The sequence below is a fragment of the Mus caroli genome, chromosome 11, assembly GCF_900094665.2.
Source record: "Mus caroli chromosome 11, CAROLI_EIJ_v1.1, whole genome shotgun sequence".
In the NCBI taxonomy this organism is placed as follows: Eukaryota; Metazoa; Chordata; class Mammalia; order Rodentia; family Muridae; genus Mus; species Mus caroli.
The window spans coordinates 7,888,613-7,906,639 of NC_034580.1; the positions used below are offsets into that span (position 1 = coordinate 7,888,613).

An 18,027-nucleotide genomic window follows, 5' to 3' on the forward strand; every position below is an offset into this window, starting at 1 on the left:
GGGGGACTTTTGGGATAGCATTGGAAATGTAAATGAAGAAAATAACTAATAAAAAATTAAAAAGAAAAATAGAAAAAGCAAAAAGCTCCTATCTCAAAACATTCAAGAAATCCAGGACACAATCAAAAGACTGAACCTGAGAATAATAGGTATAGAATAGAGTGAAGATTCCCAACTCAAAGGGCCAGCAAACATCTTCAACAAAATTATAAAAGAAAATTCCCTAACCTAAAGAAAGAAATGCCCATAAACAAACAAGAAGCCTACAGAACACCAAACAGATGTCAACATAAAAGGAATTCTTCTTGTCACATAATAAGTAAAACACCAAAAGCACAGAACAAATAAACAATATTGAACGCAGTATGGGAAAAAGGTAAAGGAACATATAAAAGCAGACCTATCAGAATTACACCAGACTTCTCAACAGAGACTCTAAAAGCCAGAAGATACTGGGCAGATGTCATACAGGCCCTAAGAAAACAAAAATGCCAGCCTAGGCTACTACTATACCCAGCAAAACTCTCAATTACCATAGAGTGAGAAACCAAGGTATTCCAAGACAAAACAAAATTTAAGCAATATCTTTGAACTAATCCAGCCCTACAGAAGATAATAGAAGTAAAATTCTAAAACAAGATGGGAAACTATATCCTAGACAAAGCAAGAAAGTAATCTTTTCACAACAAACCCAAAAGAAGAGAAACACACAATCATAATCCACCTCTAACAAGAAAAATAACAGGAACCAACAATCATTGGTCCCTAATATCTCTCAACATCAATGGACCCAATTCCCCAATAAAAAGACATAGGCTAACAAACTGGATATGTAAACAGGACCCAGAATTTTGCTGCAAACAGGACACACACCTCAATGACAACGGGAAATATTACGTCAAAGTAAAAGGCTGGGAAATATTTTTTCCAAGCAAACAGTCCCAAGAAACAAACTGGAGCAGTCGTTGTAATGTCCAATAGAAAAGACTTTCAACCAAAAGTTATCAAAAAATGGGGAAGGACACTACATACTCATCAAAGGAAATATCCACCAAGATAAACCCTCAATTCTGAACATCTATGTCCCACATACAAGGGCACCCACATTTCTAAAAGAAACATTACTGAAGCTCAAAGCACATATTGAACCCCACACAATAATTGTATGAGATTTCATCACCTCAGTCTCACCAAAGGACAGATCATGGAAACAGAAACTAAACAGAGACACAGTGAAACTAAAAAAAAAAAAAAAAAAAAAAGGTACCTAACCAGAAAATGACCATGTACTTGAACACAAAACAAACTTCAACAGATACAAGAACATTGAATTAATCCCATGTATTCTGTAGGACCACCATGGACTAAAGCTGGTCTTCAATAGCAATGAAAACAACAAAAAGCCCACATACACATGGAAGCTGAACAATTATCTAATCAATGATAACTTGGTCAGGGAAGAAATAAAGAAATTAAAGACTTTTTAGAATTCAATGAAAATGAAGGCACAACATATCCAAACCTATGGGACACAATGAAAGAAGTGCTAAGAGGAAACCTCAGAGTCACCTGAGTGCCTCCATAAAGAAACTGGAGAGATCATATACCAGAAGCTTGACAGCCCATCTAAAAGTTCTAGAACAAAAAGAAGCAAATACACTCAAGCGGAGTTGATGGCAGGAAATAATCAAACTCAAGACTAAAATCCACCAAGTAGAAACAGAGAACTATACAAAGACTCAACAAAACTAGGAGCTGGTTCTTTGAGAAAATCAACAAGATAGATAAATCCTTAGCCAGACTATCCAGAGGGCACAGAGACAATATCCAAATTAACAAAATCAGAAAGTTAAATGAATAAATTGAAACAGAAAATGAGGAAATGCAAAACAATTATCAGATCCTACTAAAAAGTCCATACTCAACAAAACTGGGAAACCTGGATGAAATGGGTGATTTTCTAAACAGATACTAGGTACCAAAGTTAAATCAGGATCAGATAAACCATCTAAACAGCCCTATAACTCCCAAGGAAATAGAAGCAGTCAGAAGTCTTCCAACCAAAACAAACAAACAAAATTCCAGATGGGTTTAGTGAAGGATTCTATCAAACCTTCAAAGAAGATCTAATACAAATACTTCTCAAATTATTCCATAAAATAGAATCCGAAGAAAGACAACCCAATTCTTTCTATGTACCCACAGTCACACTCATACCTAAAACACAAAAAGACCCAACAAAGAAAGAGAACTACAGATCAATTTCCCTTATGAATATCGATGCAGAAATACTCGATAAAATTCTTGCAAACTGATTCCAAGAACACATCAAAATTATCATCCACCATGATCAAGTAGGCTTCATTCCAAAAATGCAGGGATGGTTCAATGTAAGGAAATCCATCAATGTAAAAGAATATATAAACGAATATAAACTATATAAACGAATGTGGGACCATGAAAGGCAGCTTGTTTTCTGGATGAGCTAGGTTGAAGCCCCAGAGACCCAGTAGATTAATCTGCAAGGGAAGGAAGACCTGTTTGCCATGTTCCCAGACATAAGCTCCTGACACAGCCCTCAACTCCATAATCCTGTGGCCATCAGTCACACAGGCAATGCCCCCAAGCTCCTGGCACTCTTTCTGGACTCCACCCCCACAGCTACCTGGCTGGAGCTAGATATGCCCTGCCCCACAGTTACCTGACAGCAGCAAGGTAGCCCAGCCCACCATAAAAGGGGCTGCTTGGCTCCTTCCCCTCTCTCTTGCTTCTCTTGTCTCTCTTGTTTCTCTTGATTTGTCTCTAGCCCTCTTGTTCCCTCCCTTCCCCTCCCTCTGCCCTCTCTGCCCCTCCCTTCTTCCCTCTCTCCACATGGCCATGGCCACCATCTGCTTCTCTACTCCCCTTACTCCCCTCTCTTAGCCCCCCTCTCCTTTTCTACAATAAAGCTCTAAAACCATGAACTATCTCTGCTCAGAGATAGTTAGAGACAAAGTGTGGAGCAGAGACTGAATGAAAGGCCATCCAGAGACTGCCCTACCAGGGGATCCATCCCATATACAGTCACCAAACCCAGACACTATCTCAGATGATAAAAAGTGCTTGCTGACAGGAGCCTGATATAGCTGTCTCCTATTTGCCAGTGCCTGACAAATACAGAGGTGGATGCTCACAGCCATCCATTGGACTGATCACAGGGTCCCCAATGGAGGAGCTAGGGAAAGGACTCAAAGAGCTGAAGAGTTTGCAGCCCCACAGGAGGAAAACCAATATGAAACAACCAGTACCCCCAGAGCTCCCAGGGACTAAACCACCAACCAATGAGTATACATGGAGTGACCCATGACTCCAGCCGCATATGTCACAGAGAATGGCCTTGTCAGAGTAGAGGCCCTTAGTCCTGTGAAGGCTTGATGCCATAGTGTAGGGGAATGCCAGGACAGGGAAGTGGGAGTTGGTGGGCTGGTGAGCAGGGCAAGGCGGAGGGTATAGGGGCTTTTCAGAGGGGAAACCAGGAAATGTGATAACACTTGTAATGTAAATAAAGAAAATATCTTTTTTTTAAAAAAAAAGGATTAGAGAATAGTTTCCAAAAAAGAAAAGAAGAAAATTCCCACATCTAGAGAAAGATACAGTTACAAGAGCTAGAGAGAACACCCAATACACAGGACCAGAATACAAACTGCCAATATCATATTATAGTGTCTTACTTACAGTATATATTCCTGTGATAAACACCATGATCAAAAGCAACTTGGAGAAAAAGGGTTTATTTCAGCTTGCAAATTTCAGGTCACACTCCATCACTGAGGGAAGCCAGGGCAAAAACTTAAGAAAGGAACTCAGAGGCAGGAACTGGCACAGAGGGCATGAAGGGAAAGCTGCTTACTGGTTTGTTCTCCATGACTTTCTCAGCTGGCTTTTTAAAAATCTCCCAGCACCACTTGCACAGGAGTGGCACCACCCACAGTGAATGGGCCTTCTACATCACTAGTAAAGAAAATTGTCCATACATTTGCCTACAGGCCAATCTTAGAAGGACATTTTTTAAATTGGAGTTCCTGTTTTCAGATGATTCTAGCTTATGTCAAATTGATGAAAATCCTAATTAGGACATGTAGTTAAAATATAGAATAAAGAAAGGATAATGAAATCTGGAAAAGGGACAATTTATATATAAAGGCAGGGAAGTCAGAATAAGGTCCAATAATTTCGTAAAGGCTTCTAAAGGAAGAAAAGCTTGAAAAGATGTATTCAAAGTTCTAAAGAGAGCACAAATGCTAATACAGACTACTTTACACAGGAAAGTCATGAATCAGCATTACAAGGGAGATAAAATACATTCATGACAAAAGGAGACAAGGAATGTTTAAGAACTAATGCGGGTTTATAAAAAGATATTGTAGTAATACTTCACACAGAAACATAAGCTCACCACTAAAGGGTAAAATAACAATACTAGAACAGTCAAAAGAGGGCTAAGAACAAGCCAGAAAATCAACAATCTGACAGGACAGAGTAACTCTGAATATTGTCTAAATTCCCCCAATAAAAAGACACAGACTAGCTAAATATATTAGAGAATAGGATGCATCTTTTTACTGCCTTCAGGGAACACCTCGCCAGTAAAGATAAGACATCACCTCAAAGACAGATGATAGAAACTACCACAAGGAAATTTAGCTAGGAAAAAAAATAGTTCTATCTATTCTAATATCTGACAAAAGAGAGTTCAAAAATATCCTGAGCAATAAATAATTCACTTCAGACTCAAAACAATCCATCAAGGAAATAAAAAATAAAACAATTTCAAACACTAATATCAAATGCAGGTATAAATCCTTTCATAAATCAAATACTCAGAAAGTCACAGATTACCCTAAACACTAACAGTACTAGTGACCTCAATACTTCACTCTTACCAACAAGTCATCTGGATAAAAATGAAACCAACGGGATTATGACATAATGATCAAATGGACTGAAAAAACATCTATGAAATAGTCTACCCAAATACTAGAGAATATACATTCTCCCAGCAGCCTATTCAACTTTCTCAATTTAGCACATGACACAAGTCACATACTAGCACATAAAACAAGTTTCAACAAATATATGAAAACTGAAGTAACATTGACTGTGAAGAAATAAAACTTGGTATCAACAGCAAAAGAAACTACAGGAAGTTCATAAACATGTGGAGATAAAAAAAAAAACACCCTATTGAATAATGAATAGTTCTCTAAAGGAATCAAAAAAGGAAAAATACTTGAAATAAAAGTAAAAATACAAGTTTACCAAATTCTACAGGACACAATGAATGCAGTCCTGAGAAGAGCAGCTTAATGGTCATGGGATAGCAGCAGGTAGAGACTGGGGTATCCTGAGACAGTGAGGCTGAGATGAGGAGGACCTAGGGCTTTCATGGGGCTTCTTGAGGTAGCTAGTATTCTGTACTCAGCTACTGAAAAAGCCTCATAAGCAATTCTGCTTTTGTTTTTCTTGGTCTCTCACCATGGTAACTTAACAAAGGTCTGTCCATACCCTCCATCCCAGGATGCTTCATTTTCTAATTGAAGGTTATTAAGTACCTTCTTCCTGAATCTCTTCAACTCTTTACCTATAGACATCCCTTCCCAGACTTGCCAGCTGCACTCTCCTGACCATCAGATTACTGTGGCAAGAAGAGTAAATGAAGCCCTAATTACCAAGTTCCTCTCCCCCACAGGACTCAACAAAACTTGGCCTCCTACTCAATAGCATTACAACCCACATTAGAGGGTGGATAGGTTTGTAAGCCTTCTGGGGCATATGCCAAGACCACATAAAAAAGATACTAGCAACAAACCAACTCCACATGCCTAGGTGCCTTTGTTGAAACAATACCAAAAATAAACCAAGATAATTATGTCACCTTCAAGAATCATCAGTCCTGGGGCTTGAAAGATAGGTTTTAAGAGAACTTTCTGATATTGCAGGGAACCCAGGTTTAGTTCCCAGCACATACTTGATAACACATGACTGTCTGTGTGGTGGTTTGAATTTAGCCCAGGGGGTGGCACTATATGGAGGTATGACCTTGTTTGAGTAGATGTGGCCTATTGTGGCATGGGCTTTTAGACTGTGGTCTTAGCTGCCTGGAGGCCAGTCTTCTCCTGTCTAACTTTGAATGAATATATAGAATTCTCAGCTACTCCAGCCTCATGTCAGCCTGGATGCTGGCATGCTCCCATCTTGATGATAACGGACTAAACCTCTGAAACTGCAAGCCAAATAAATTTTGTCCTTTTATAAAAGTTGCCTTAGTCATGGTGTCTGTTCACAGCAGTAAAATCCTAACCAGGATAGTCTGTAAGTCCACTTCCAAGGTATCTAATGCCCTTTCAATACTCTTTAGGCACTACACAAGTATATGATATACATATATACATACATTCAGGAAAAACAGAAACATTTAAAGAATCAAGAAAAAGGAAAGATATATTCAACTATTCGAAAGATCACAATGGTCAACCCAGACTATTATTCCAGAAAAATAGAATTTTTCCATCCTACAAATGGACTAATGTAATTCACAAGCACTAAGATAACTCCACATAGCATACTGGAGGGAACACTTATGAATGAAGAGTCAAAATCAGATAAATAATTGTCAGAACAGTTAATCAAAAAGGCATAGAAGAAAGCACAATCAACAACATGGTTTGAATAAATAGAAAGCATCCTATAATATTATGAATATTAATTTTCCTAATTTTGCAAATGAAAAGACACAGAACAGCAGGATGAATTAGAAAGAAAACTATATCGCTGGGCATGTATGACTTTAATACTAGAGCTCAGAGGGCAGAGGAAGGTGGATCTATATGGATTCAAAGCCAGTATGGTCTACAAAGTAAACTCCAAGTCAGACAGTGCTACCTATAGTGCGACCCTATATCAACATGCTCCCCAAACTGTATCATTGTCCTGCCTCCAAGTAACACACTTTACCATCAAAGCTATACATTATATGATAAAAGTATTCCCAGCAGATTATACTCCATAGGCACAGTTATTAATAGTTACAAAATAGATTTCAAACCAAAATTAGTCCAGAGATATAAACAAGGCTATTTAATAAAAATCAGGGGGACAATCCATCAAGAGAATAATATATTTATAAATGTACAAATCCCAAACACAAGTATAATTTAAGAAAGGAAATCCTGCCAGATTTATTCCATAGTGATAGTCAGTGACCTCAATACACCACTCCTACCAACAAACAAATCATTTGGACGAAAGAAAGAAAGAAAGGAAGAAAGACAGACAGACTTTTTCCATACAAAGGTGAGAATTGCTCATTCAAAGTCTGTAAGAATTGTGTTGGAATTTTCATGGGAACTGCATTGACTGTACACATTGTTTTTAATAAGATGGTCATTGTCTTTGATTTCGTGACTAGTGGTGAGTTGTACATGTTCCCGTTGACAGCTTCACATCTATGTCCACTCCGATATCCCAGATAGGTTTTCTTTTATATTTGACTTGTGATTTTTCTCTTGGTACTTTCAGTATTCTGCCCCAATCCTGATGTCAGGCCTTACAACACAAGTCAATAACTTGTAAAAACAAGAACAAAACAAGCAAAAATGGTTAAAATGGCAGGACATAGAAAGTTTTGACTGTGCACCCCAAGCTGCCTCCTGGCAGCCATCAGGCTGTGAGAAGCTGAAGGACCCCCGCTCTGGGGGGTCGGGAAGCTCAGTCTGAGGTCCCACGGGATTGCTGGAGTTCGGCTCATGGGTCCTCGGCCTGGAGGCTGAGTACAGCAGATTATAGATCTTGGACACTGCAGACACCGCTGGGTGTCACAGAAGAGCTGAGAACAGAGTATAGACCCAAAGGCAGGCTCTAGCCTGGGGCCAAAGTGAGAAGAGGGGGAGGAGAGAGACCAGCTGATTACAGTGGGAAGGAGAGTGTCTCTGGCTTGCACTGGCTGCTTCGCTTGGTTCCATTGTTCCCCATGGTGGGTCCTCATGAGAAGAGGCAGTTTTTGGTTTTAAAGTGTTTATTGTCTTGGAAGAGAGTTGTGATGAATGAAACCTTACCTCCCTTTCTCAGGGCGGGCCTGTGGTGAGATACCTTTTGCAGGGAGGAGTGTCTGGGAAGGGGAGCTTAATTGGGTAAGCCCTTCAGGCCTTTAGGTGCCTCATTAAAATGGAGATCTGTCTTGAGGCTAGTGATCAGTACTCTCTACCTGTGGAGGGGCTTGCGGAGTTGCCTTATGTTACTGATGGCCACAGAATTATGGAGAGCTAAGGCTTCCTGTCAGGAGCCTCTTATCTGGGAGCATGGCAAACTCCTTCCATACCTTGCAGGAACACCTGGTGGATCTCCGGGGTTTAAACCTAGCTCCATCAGAAAACAGGTTGCCTTTCACAGTCCCACAGTAGATGGCAAGAAATAATAAAAATCAGAACAAAAATTAAGAAATTAATATTAAAAATAATAGTACAAGTGATCAAATACAAATCTAAGAGCTGGGTCTGTGAGAAGATGAACAAATTCAACAGACTTTTTAGCCAAAGGAGAGAGAGAAAGCAAATCAACACAATGAGAGATAACACGGGAAACAATACAACTGACACCAAAAAAAAAAAAAAAACAAATTAAAAATATTTTGAGGAAATACTTTTAAAACCTATAATTCATTAAGTTAGAAATTCTAAAATAAAAGGACATAGTGTTAAACTCATTCAAACCACCAAAGATCAGAGAAGATTAATAATTTAAACATATACATTGACAAATAAGAGCTTAAGAGAGATAAAAAGACCAGGCCCAGACAGATACACATCAAAATTCTACCAAATATTCAAAGACAATCTACAATCAATACTTATTAAATTATTCAAAAAAAGAGAGAAACAGAAGGTGTTCTCACAAATGCATCTACAAAGCTAGTATTACTCTGCTAGAAAAACACAAACACAAGGAAAATTAGGCAAGCATCTCTGGATCAACATAGATTCAGGGGTCCTCAATACTTGAAAGCCAAATACAGTAATATATCAAAAGATTATCCACCCTGATCAAAGTGGCTTTATCCCTGAAATTCAAGGAATGGTTCTACATAGCAGTATAGTAATAAAGATAGCATGGTATAAACAAAGAAACATCAACAACAGAAAACATTTAAACCAATGGAAGAAAACAGAAGACCCAAATATGTGTTCTGTAATTACATTCACTTGATGTTTGCAACTACATATCAGAGAAAAGACATTATCTTCAGCAAACGGTGCTAAGAAAACTAGATGCCTACTGTAAAAGAATTAAATAGCACCCATATCTATCACCTTGCATAAAAATAAACTACAAATAAACCATAGGCTTGTTCTGGATTGGATCTAATGCTATTTATATTAATTTCTCCCCCAAAATAACATGGGAATATGTACATCTGCATGTTACTGCCCCCAGTTGGCTTTGATTAGTTAATGAAGTTGTCAGTGGCCAATGGCTGGGCAGCGAGACAGAGGCAGGACCATTAGGATTCACAGGCAAGGGAAACAGGAAAAGCGGCAGAATCACCTCTGCTGAGAAAGAAATAATATCTGGGCTTGAGAGCTGCAGGAAGAGAGGCATACCAATCATGTGTGGAAGTTTGAGAGTGGCTCGGCCATTGAGCTGATTAAGGCATATTAAACATAAGGCTCTGTATGTGTGTCTCTCTCTCTCTCTCTCTCTCTCTCTCTCTCTCTGTGTGTGTGTGTGTGTGTGTTTCATTTGGGAATCCACAGCATTGGAGCAGGTAACAACAAACTCAAAGCACAGCAACCAGGAAGATTAGAGCAGATTAATCACCTACTGCTACAAGACCTCAATGTAAAACCCAAAATGCAGAAACAACAAGAAAAAAGAAGCACCCTATAACACATGGCAATAGGAAAGTACTTTCTGAAAAGGACCCCATTTTCTCAAGAATTAAGGCTGACAATTGACAGATGGAGACCCATAAAGCTAAAACAGTGTCCAATGCAGTAAATAACTGAGTAGAGGAAGTGCACAGAGAATCTTTTCCAGCAATATATCTGATAGAGGACTGAAACTCAGAACACACACTGAGAAAGCAAGCAACCCAGTTTTTAAAATATGGCCTATACTCTGAAGTTTCAAAAAAAGAAATAAAAAATGGCTAATATCTCAAAAAATGTTCATTATCCTTAGAAATTGTAGAAATAAAAATCAAAACAAATTCAAGAATTCATTTGTGATGGCTAATCTTGATTATCAACTTGACTACACCTGGAATTAACTAACACCCAAGTGCCTGGGTACACCTTTGAGGGAATTTTCTCCTTAATTAAATCATTTGAAGTGGGAAGACTCACTTTTAATCCAGAACTTTTGAGGTGGGAAAATCCACCTTTAACCTGGGCCACAGCTTCTGCTGGCAGCCTATATAAAGTACATGGAAGAAATAAGTGCTGTTCTTTGTCTGCTTGCGCTTGCTCTAACTCTTGCTGGAAAATTCATTCCCTCATTAGCATTAGCACCTACTTCTTTGGAATTTTGATATATACTGAAGAGTAGCTTAGACATTTAGTCTCATGGACTGAACAACTACTGGATTCTTGGACTGTCTGTTGGTAGACAACCATTGTTATACAAGGTGAAACACAGCCTGCAAGCCATTCTAATGCATAGGTATATAAATGAATGTATACCACTCCTCAGCATATGCCAAAACAACTCCACATCATAATTCATAGATAACTACACAGCCACATTCATTGCTGTTCTAATCACAATAGCTAGGAAATAGAAATAATCTAAATGTCCTCCAACTAAAGAATAAGTAATAAAAATATAGTATTTGCAGACTATAAAATTCTACCTAGGCTATAAAGAAAAAAAATGAAATCATGAAATTTGCAGGTAAATGGATAAACGTAGAAAACATTATATTGAATAAGGTAACCCAGACCTAGAAAGACAAATGCCACATGATTTATCTGTGAATACTAGCTGCAAATCTTTACATTTGGGTATATAACCTAGAGCAAATGCAAACATCAGAATCAGAGATGGGATTAGTAGAAAACAGTTGCTATGAAAATGGAAATGAGAAACTGGTCAGGGACACTTAGTTGGGGAGTGCAGAGGGGACAACAGAGTAGGAAGTAGGAGTGACAAATGACAGTAGTATATTTGTCAATGCTATAAGGAAGCATTTTATGTTCATTTTAAATTATATAAAATACTACATTTATATGCATATATAGATATATTTGCTTTAATTGAAATTATAGCACTTGGGGTGGTAATGTTCCCTGCCCAAACCATAGGCAAACAATAGCCCTAATACCAGACATGGTAAACCTACCTTGAAAATCCAAGAGACCCCCTAAAACATTATAATTTATTGATGTCACCCTAGGTACCTTATGGAAAAAGAAGGTAGTGCACTATTGCTGAAAGCACAATACTCCCAGCAAAGGACATGGAGGAGAACCTACCACTGCCAGTTTGCTAAACCAGTATAATTTCTAATTGCATTCTAAACACTTACCTTTACAGCTACAGGTTAATGATGCGCTCTCTCTCTCTCTCTCTCTCTCTCTCTCTCTCTCCATTAAAGAAGCCTCTCTTTGCAGCTAATAGATATAATTGTAGAAAGCCACAACTGACCATAACACAAAGAACTACTAATCAGGTGGGCATCCACAATTGATATTTTAAAAAAAAAAAACAACAAAAAAAAAAAAACAAAACCTCTATACTTAAGACCAAGGGGGCATTATAGAAGAAGGGGCAGAAAGACTGGAAAAGCCAGAGGACTACAACACCTACTACAAGAGTTTCCTCATCTTTTTAAAAAAGGACACAAGTAGGAAAGTAGAGGGAGTTCAGATATATTGAAAATTGTCAAAATAAAACAAAATATATTATTTAAAACATTACAATAGTTTTTCTTTATACATATTTAGAATATAGCTTTCTCAAATACGTTATTTAAAATAAGTCAAAATCTAAATGACAGTTTTAAAGAAGGCATTCAGTTAAACATAATTGAAGTAAATGAATTTCATCCACATAAAAGTGAAATGTAGTTTATTACATACCACAGCACTCTGGGCACTTGGGATGCTTCAGGACATTTATGCCATACCCTGGAAAGCAGCGGTTCACCCACACCATCTGAAGGGTTCCCTCAATATAGTATATCTCAGGCAGTGGCTCTGCACGCTTGCCCAGGACTTCTACTTGCTGAATGAAGAATCTCTCTATGAGATTTTTAGCCTGTATTAGGAATAGAATTTGAAATATTAATCAGCTATGAGCTAATATAATTCAGATCAAACAATGCAAGGAAAAGTGTCAAAATCTGTATCTTCAATTTATAAGATATACATAACATGCAAAAAGGAAAGTTCACCCCTCTTGCAAACACTTCAAGTGTTTCCAGATTATCTTCTATCTCTAAATGTGATAGAAAGATATAATTTGTATTTAACAACTTTCAGTCCTTTTGGACTTTGAGTAATTTAAAGATAGGCAACTTAGAAAAATTAAGCAGGCTGTTAAAAATTAAACATATCTATAAAATTAAGTATACCTAAAGTATTTAAAAAGTCACCAAGAAGTGTTCTTCTACTATCCCCTTCCTTATTTTATGAAAGAAAATCAGGCTTAGGAACAAGATAAACTGTGGTGAGTTCTGGCTCGTTGTTATAAACTCAACTTAGAAAACAGTGAGTTATCATTTGATAGATAACCACTATGATACCTACAATACTGGCTCTGACTTGGCTGCTAAGAACAGAAGAAGGCTGTGTGTTCCTCTGTGGAGTCACAGCTCTACATGAAATACAGAACAAGTTCATGAACTCAAACCCACTGCAAACCAGTTAGTTTCTTCTGCAACAAGAACATGTACCTCCAGTCTAGTCAGCAGCAAGGATAACTGGGTGCACTGCTTTTCAGGCTCAACTTGTCTGACTACTTTGAATACCTTCTAGAGTATATTATTTCCATGAAAACCCGAGGGCTATTAAACTTTTTAAAATAAACCATATTCAACATAAACATCTTATTTCACTATTGCTCGATTATTTACATTTTCACGTATTAAATATTTTCTAATTTTTAAAAGATCAATCCAATGATTTTTTTTTTTTACGTTTTACTTGGTCAAACAATTTTTTTTGGTTAAGGAAGTACTTAAAGAATTAGTTACAGGGGGCTTGTGAGTTGGCTCAGCAGTTAAGAGCGCTTGCTGATCTTACAGAGGACTTGGCTTCCATTCACAGCATCCCAATGTCAGCTCCTAGCTTCCTGTAACTACAGTTCCAGGGATCTGAGATGCTTTTCTACTCCCCAGCACAGAGTACATTTACACACATGCTGGCAAAACACTCATACACTTCAAATAGTTAATTATATACAATTTGATATCTAATTGCTAATATTTAAATGTGCTGATACAATTCAAAGTGTAAGGAGACACCTATAATCACTAAGAACCCTATGCAGAATAAAAGTAACCAAAGCCAAAACCAGAGAAAAACCCAATAATCTAGACCTAAGGTGTCCTGACAGAAACAAATCATACCGCTTTTCTCATTCCCCTCTAATAATGATAGACAAACACTTTATCATTTAAAAAATAGCATTAAACAACTGAATAACAATTTCTGATACTTATTTTGATTGTACATATATCCTAATAGTTTTTATCTAAAGGTACACTGGAAATATTCTGTGCTAAGTAGGGATTACAAGTGTAAATGTAAACTTTTTAAACAACTTAAATGATGTAAGAATGATAATATAAAAACTAACCCAAAAGTAAAATTCTAGTTTGAGATAAATATGACTGAATGGACATCAGATCTCTTATTTAGTCCTCATATCTTCACAGAACAGATAAATATATATGAAAGCAACTTGCTTTATAATGATTGGCTAGAAGCTATGGACTAGAAAAGAAACCATTTCAACACAACGTTCAAAACAACTGCTTTGACAGAGGAAAGTCTGACAACTTATTTTAAACACTGCAATATCTTTCACTGGACTTGTTAGTAGTGAATAAAATTAGCTGAAAAGGCCTTAATATTTGTTGTAGGTTAGCTCACCAAACTTAAAAGTCAAAAACTGGATAAGTAGCAAATACAAGACAAAGTCAGAATATAAAGGTTTTAGTTTCACTGGGTACCATAAAGGATATAGCTCTAAGACTAGTGGTTCTCAAACTTCCTAATGCTGTGACCCTTTAGTACACTTCCTAATGTTATGAAGACCCCCAACCCCTAACCATAAAATTATTTGTGTTGCTACTTCAAAATTAACTTTGCTATTATTATGAATCATAATGTAAATAACTGTCTTTTTTCCATGATCTTATAGGACCCCTGTGAAAAGGTTGTTTGACCCTCAAAGTGGCTAGGAAATACTATATTACACAATCATTTGAATACTTTAGGTAACACATTATTTAACAATCTATAAGAGGGGGTGTCCCTGATCAGATGAAGGTCACACTGGTCAGAAGAACAAACTAGGCTCCCACTTCCGGTTGGGTAAGTGGAACCATGTCACCAAACAGAAAAACTGGTAAGGTAGTAGCAAAAGTTCAGAACCACAAACTCTTAATTGAGAATGGCAGGAATTCACTAGCTTCTGACCAGATTCCTATCCTGGAGCATGTGACCACAACACCCCACTAAGAGGACCATCATGGCTGGTCATGTAGCATAGAAACTGAGTTCTCCTTGCTAATGAAGTATCTGGATGGTCCTGGAATGTGTAGCCAATAAGCTTCCATTCCCAGGCATCCCTTCCTGAAAAAGATATTTAAATTCTGGTTCATCCTGAGTAAGTCCTATGCATCCTCTTCCACCATAAATGAATAGTCTGGACAAGCAAGGTCTGTTTCTTGTCAAGGACCATCGTGGGGAAGGCCTTTGTCATATAGAGCATCACCTAAGTCTCCCACAGAAGGCCTCTCCGCACTCCTGGCACTCACCCTGAACTAAGCTGGATTACCATCTCAGACCCCCACCACCTTACCTCCTGTTTTCAACTCCTTGAGGTTCTCAGCTCTTTCAGGATGCCTAAGAGGGTGAAGGGTGATAACTACAGCTTCCATCCCAGTCCCAACCATTTCTCACTTAGAGAAACATGGGCTGGGGCCCCTATCTTAGGCTGCATTTCATCTTCCCTGAACAGCATGTTGGCATCCCACCAGCCCAGCACCTCGGTGGTTTCCAGGAAGGAACGTAGCCAACAACCATACCTTTCACCTCCCCAGTGGTGTACTGACACCCCAGCACCAAGAAAAAATGCAGAACAAAGACCTCTCCACAGAATTTTCACACTCCATTTGGTTCCTGAAACCCAACCCATTGCATCCTTTCCCACCCTATTACCTACCCCTGTTTCTATGCCTCTGACCCTAAATTGGGCAGTTATTCACTGTTCGGGTGAAGGCCATACCATCCAGAAGAAAAGGTAGGCCTGGAAGAGACTCTTTGCTGGATCAGAAACCATACCAGCCCCCAGAACTCCAGACAGGCAGATCATGCACAGACTTCTTCCACTCCTTCAGTATACTCCACACACTATCCTCAACCCTCCCTCCATTCCTCATCACCATGTCCCACCCCCAATACAGGTGGAGACCACATGCTTGACCAAAGGTGACACTTGCTACTATAAGTCCAGCCCCCAACTTGGTTGGAGAAGGAATGCAGGAAGAGCTGTAGTGGGCAAGTGAGCTTACTGGAGATGGCCCACTGTTTTGCTCTGCTGCAATGGGTACACCCTGGAGAGGCAGAGCCCCAGAGGCTTCATCCCAGGGTTGCTTCTTACTGCTGATATGTCTTCACATGCATGTTATTCCTATATTCCTCATATACCTGTTGTGATATGACTGAACATCAGGGGACCCTCACTATCTATAGCCTGGTGTGATACTTCCTGGGTGATAACACACTCTGTTTGGCAAGATTCCTGCAGATCAACATCAAAATAAACATTCTTGAAATAATGCTATTTAGATGAGTTAATAATTTTATGGAATTCCTGATTTAAGTAGTTTTAGAAAGTTACTTGGATTTAAATAATTTTAGGAAGGTAGGGTATTTGATACAATTTTTAAAGTAAGAATCAAGAATAGAATGTGCCCATTCCTCAAGACCTGCATAGGTTAGAAATAGGAGAACACATTTCATGTATTATGTATGAAGAAAAAGATAGATGGGAAATGTTTAGTTAAGTATGAGTTTCCAAAAAAAAAATAAAAAAGAATATGTAATTTCTTTTTCTGTAATGATTTTAATCTGCTTCTGAAGAGTATATTTTTGCAGTGATTGTTTTAGAAAACATGTAACTTGTGGCTATAAGGTAAATTTCATCATATTTAGAAAACTTTGTCTTAAGGGTTATAAAAGGGTTAAGGGAAAATAAATTTATTGAAGTCTGCTCCTTGGAACTTTGTTCCATCCCTATAATATGTCTCTCTGTCTGTATATATATATGTGTGTGTGTGTGTGTGTGTGTGTGTGTGTGAAGAGACTGGAGCTTGTTGGAACTTGCTTCAGCCACCAAGTGTGTGCATAAGTGTGTGTGTGTGTGTGTGTGTGTGTGTGTGTGATTTCACCCCTTTCTTGCTGACCCCAGAAATTTGAGTTTTATTTCCTCAGAACTCTGCTGAGTGACTAATTGCTCACTCTACATTTGGCCCTCCTTGGTTTACTCTGTGTTGTCGAAGCTGGCGTTCAACACTGGTAGACCAGAGGCCCACACAAGCTGCTAGAACTCCAGGCCACAAAGGCCAGAATACTAAAGGGGAAAAAAAGAATAAAACACTATCCATCAAAAACTTGGAAATTGACACCTAAAACTATAATTTCCCCAAGCCTAAATGCCTAGAAACCAGTATAAGAACATATTCAATAACAGTCAAGACAAAATGTCCTATCCTTGTTCACCTAGCTATCCTACTATAGCAAGCCCTGAAATTTCCAACACAGTTGAAGCATGAGAAATGACAATTAATCAATGGGACCTGATGAAACTGAAAAGGACACCATCAGTAAGACAACATTGCAGTCTACAGAAAGGAGAAACAAATCTCACAAACTAAACATCTGACAGAAGGCATATATATATATATATATATATATATATATATATACATATGTATATGTATATATATGTTGTGTATATATATATGTATATATATGTGTTCTGTGCATACATATATATACATATATACATATGTAGACTGCAATTTCGTTTTATATATATATATATATATATATATATATACACACACACACATATATGTATATATGTATGTATATATGTGTGTACTTCCAACCCAAAGCCATCAAAAAAGACAAGGAGGGGCACTTCATACTCATCAAAGGTAAAATCCTCCAAGAGGAACTCTCAATTCTGAATATACATGCTCCAAATACAAGGTCAGCCACATTCATTAAAGAAACTTTAGTAAAACTCAAAGCACACATTGCAACTCAAACAATAATAACATGCCACTTTCACCAATGGACAGATCATAGAAACAGGAACTAAGCAGGGACACAGTGAAACTAACAGAAGGTATGAAAAAAATGGATCTAACAGATATCTACAGAACATTTTATACTAAAACAAAAGGATATACATTCTTCTCAGCACCTCATGGTACCTTCTCCAAAANTGACCACATAATTGGTCACAAAACAAGCCTCAACAGATACAAAAATATTGAAATTGTACCATGCATCCTATCAGATCACCAAGGACTAAGGCTGATCTTCAATAACAACATAAATAATACAAAGCCAACCTTCACGTGAAAACTGAACAACACTCTTCTCAATGATACCTTGGTCAAGGAAGGAATAAAGAAAAAAATTAAGGACNTTTTGGAGTTTAATGAAAATGAAGCCACAACATACCCAAACTTATGGGACACAATGACAGCATTTCTAAGAGGAAAACTCATAGCTCTGAGTGCCTCCAAAA

At 37.9% G+C, this 18,027-nt stretch overlaps 1 protein-coding gene across 2 annotated transcripts in view; it reads right to left on the reverse strand.

Annotated features, from left to right (window-relative positions):
• Window positions 1-18,027, reverse strand: part of Zpbp (zona pellucida binding protein) — a 161,924-nt gene that overhangs the window by 43,998 nt on the left and 99,899 nt on the right. For both annotated transcript variants that reach the window (XM_021177972.2, XM_021177973.2), the window contains exon 7: window positions 12,114-12,291. In XM_021177972.2, the coding sequence (XP_021033631.1) occupies window positions 12,114-12,291 (178 nt within the window). The remainder of the gene's footprint in view (window positions 1-12,113; window positions 12,292-18,027) is intronic.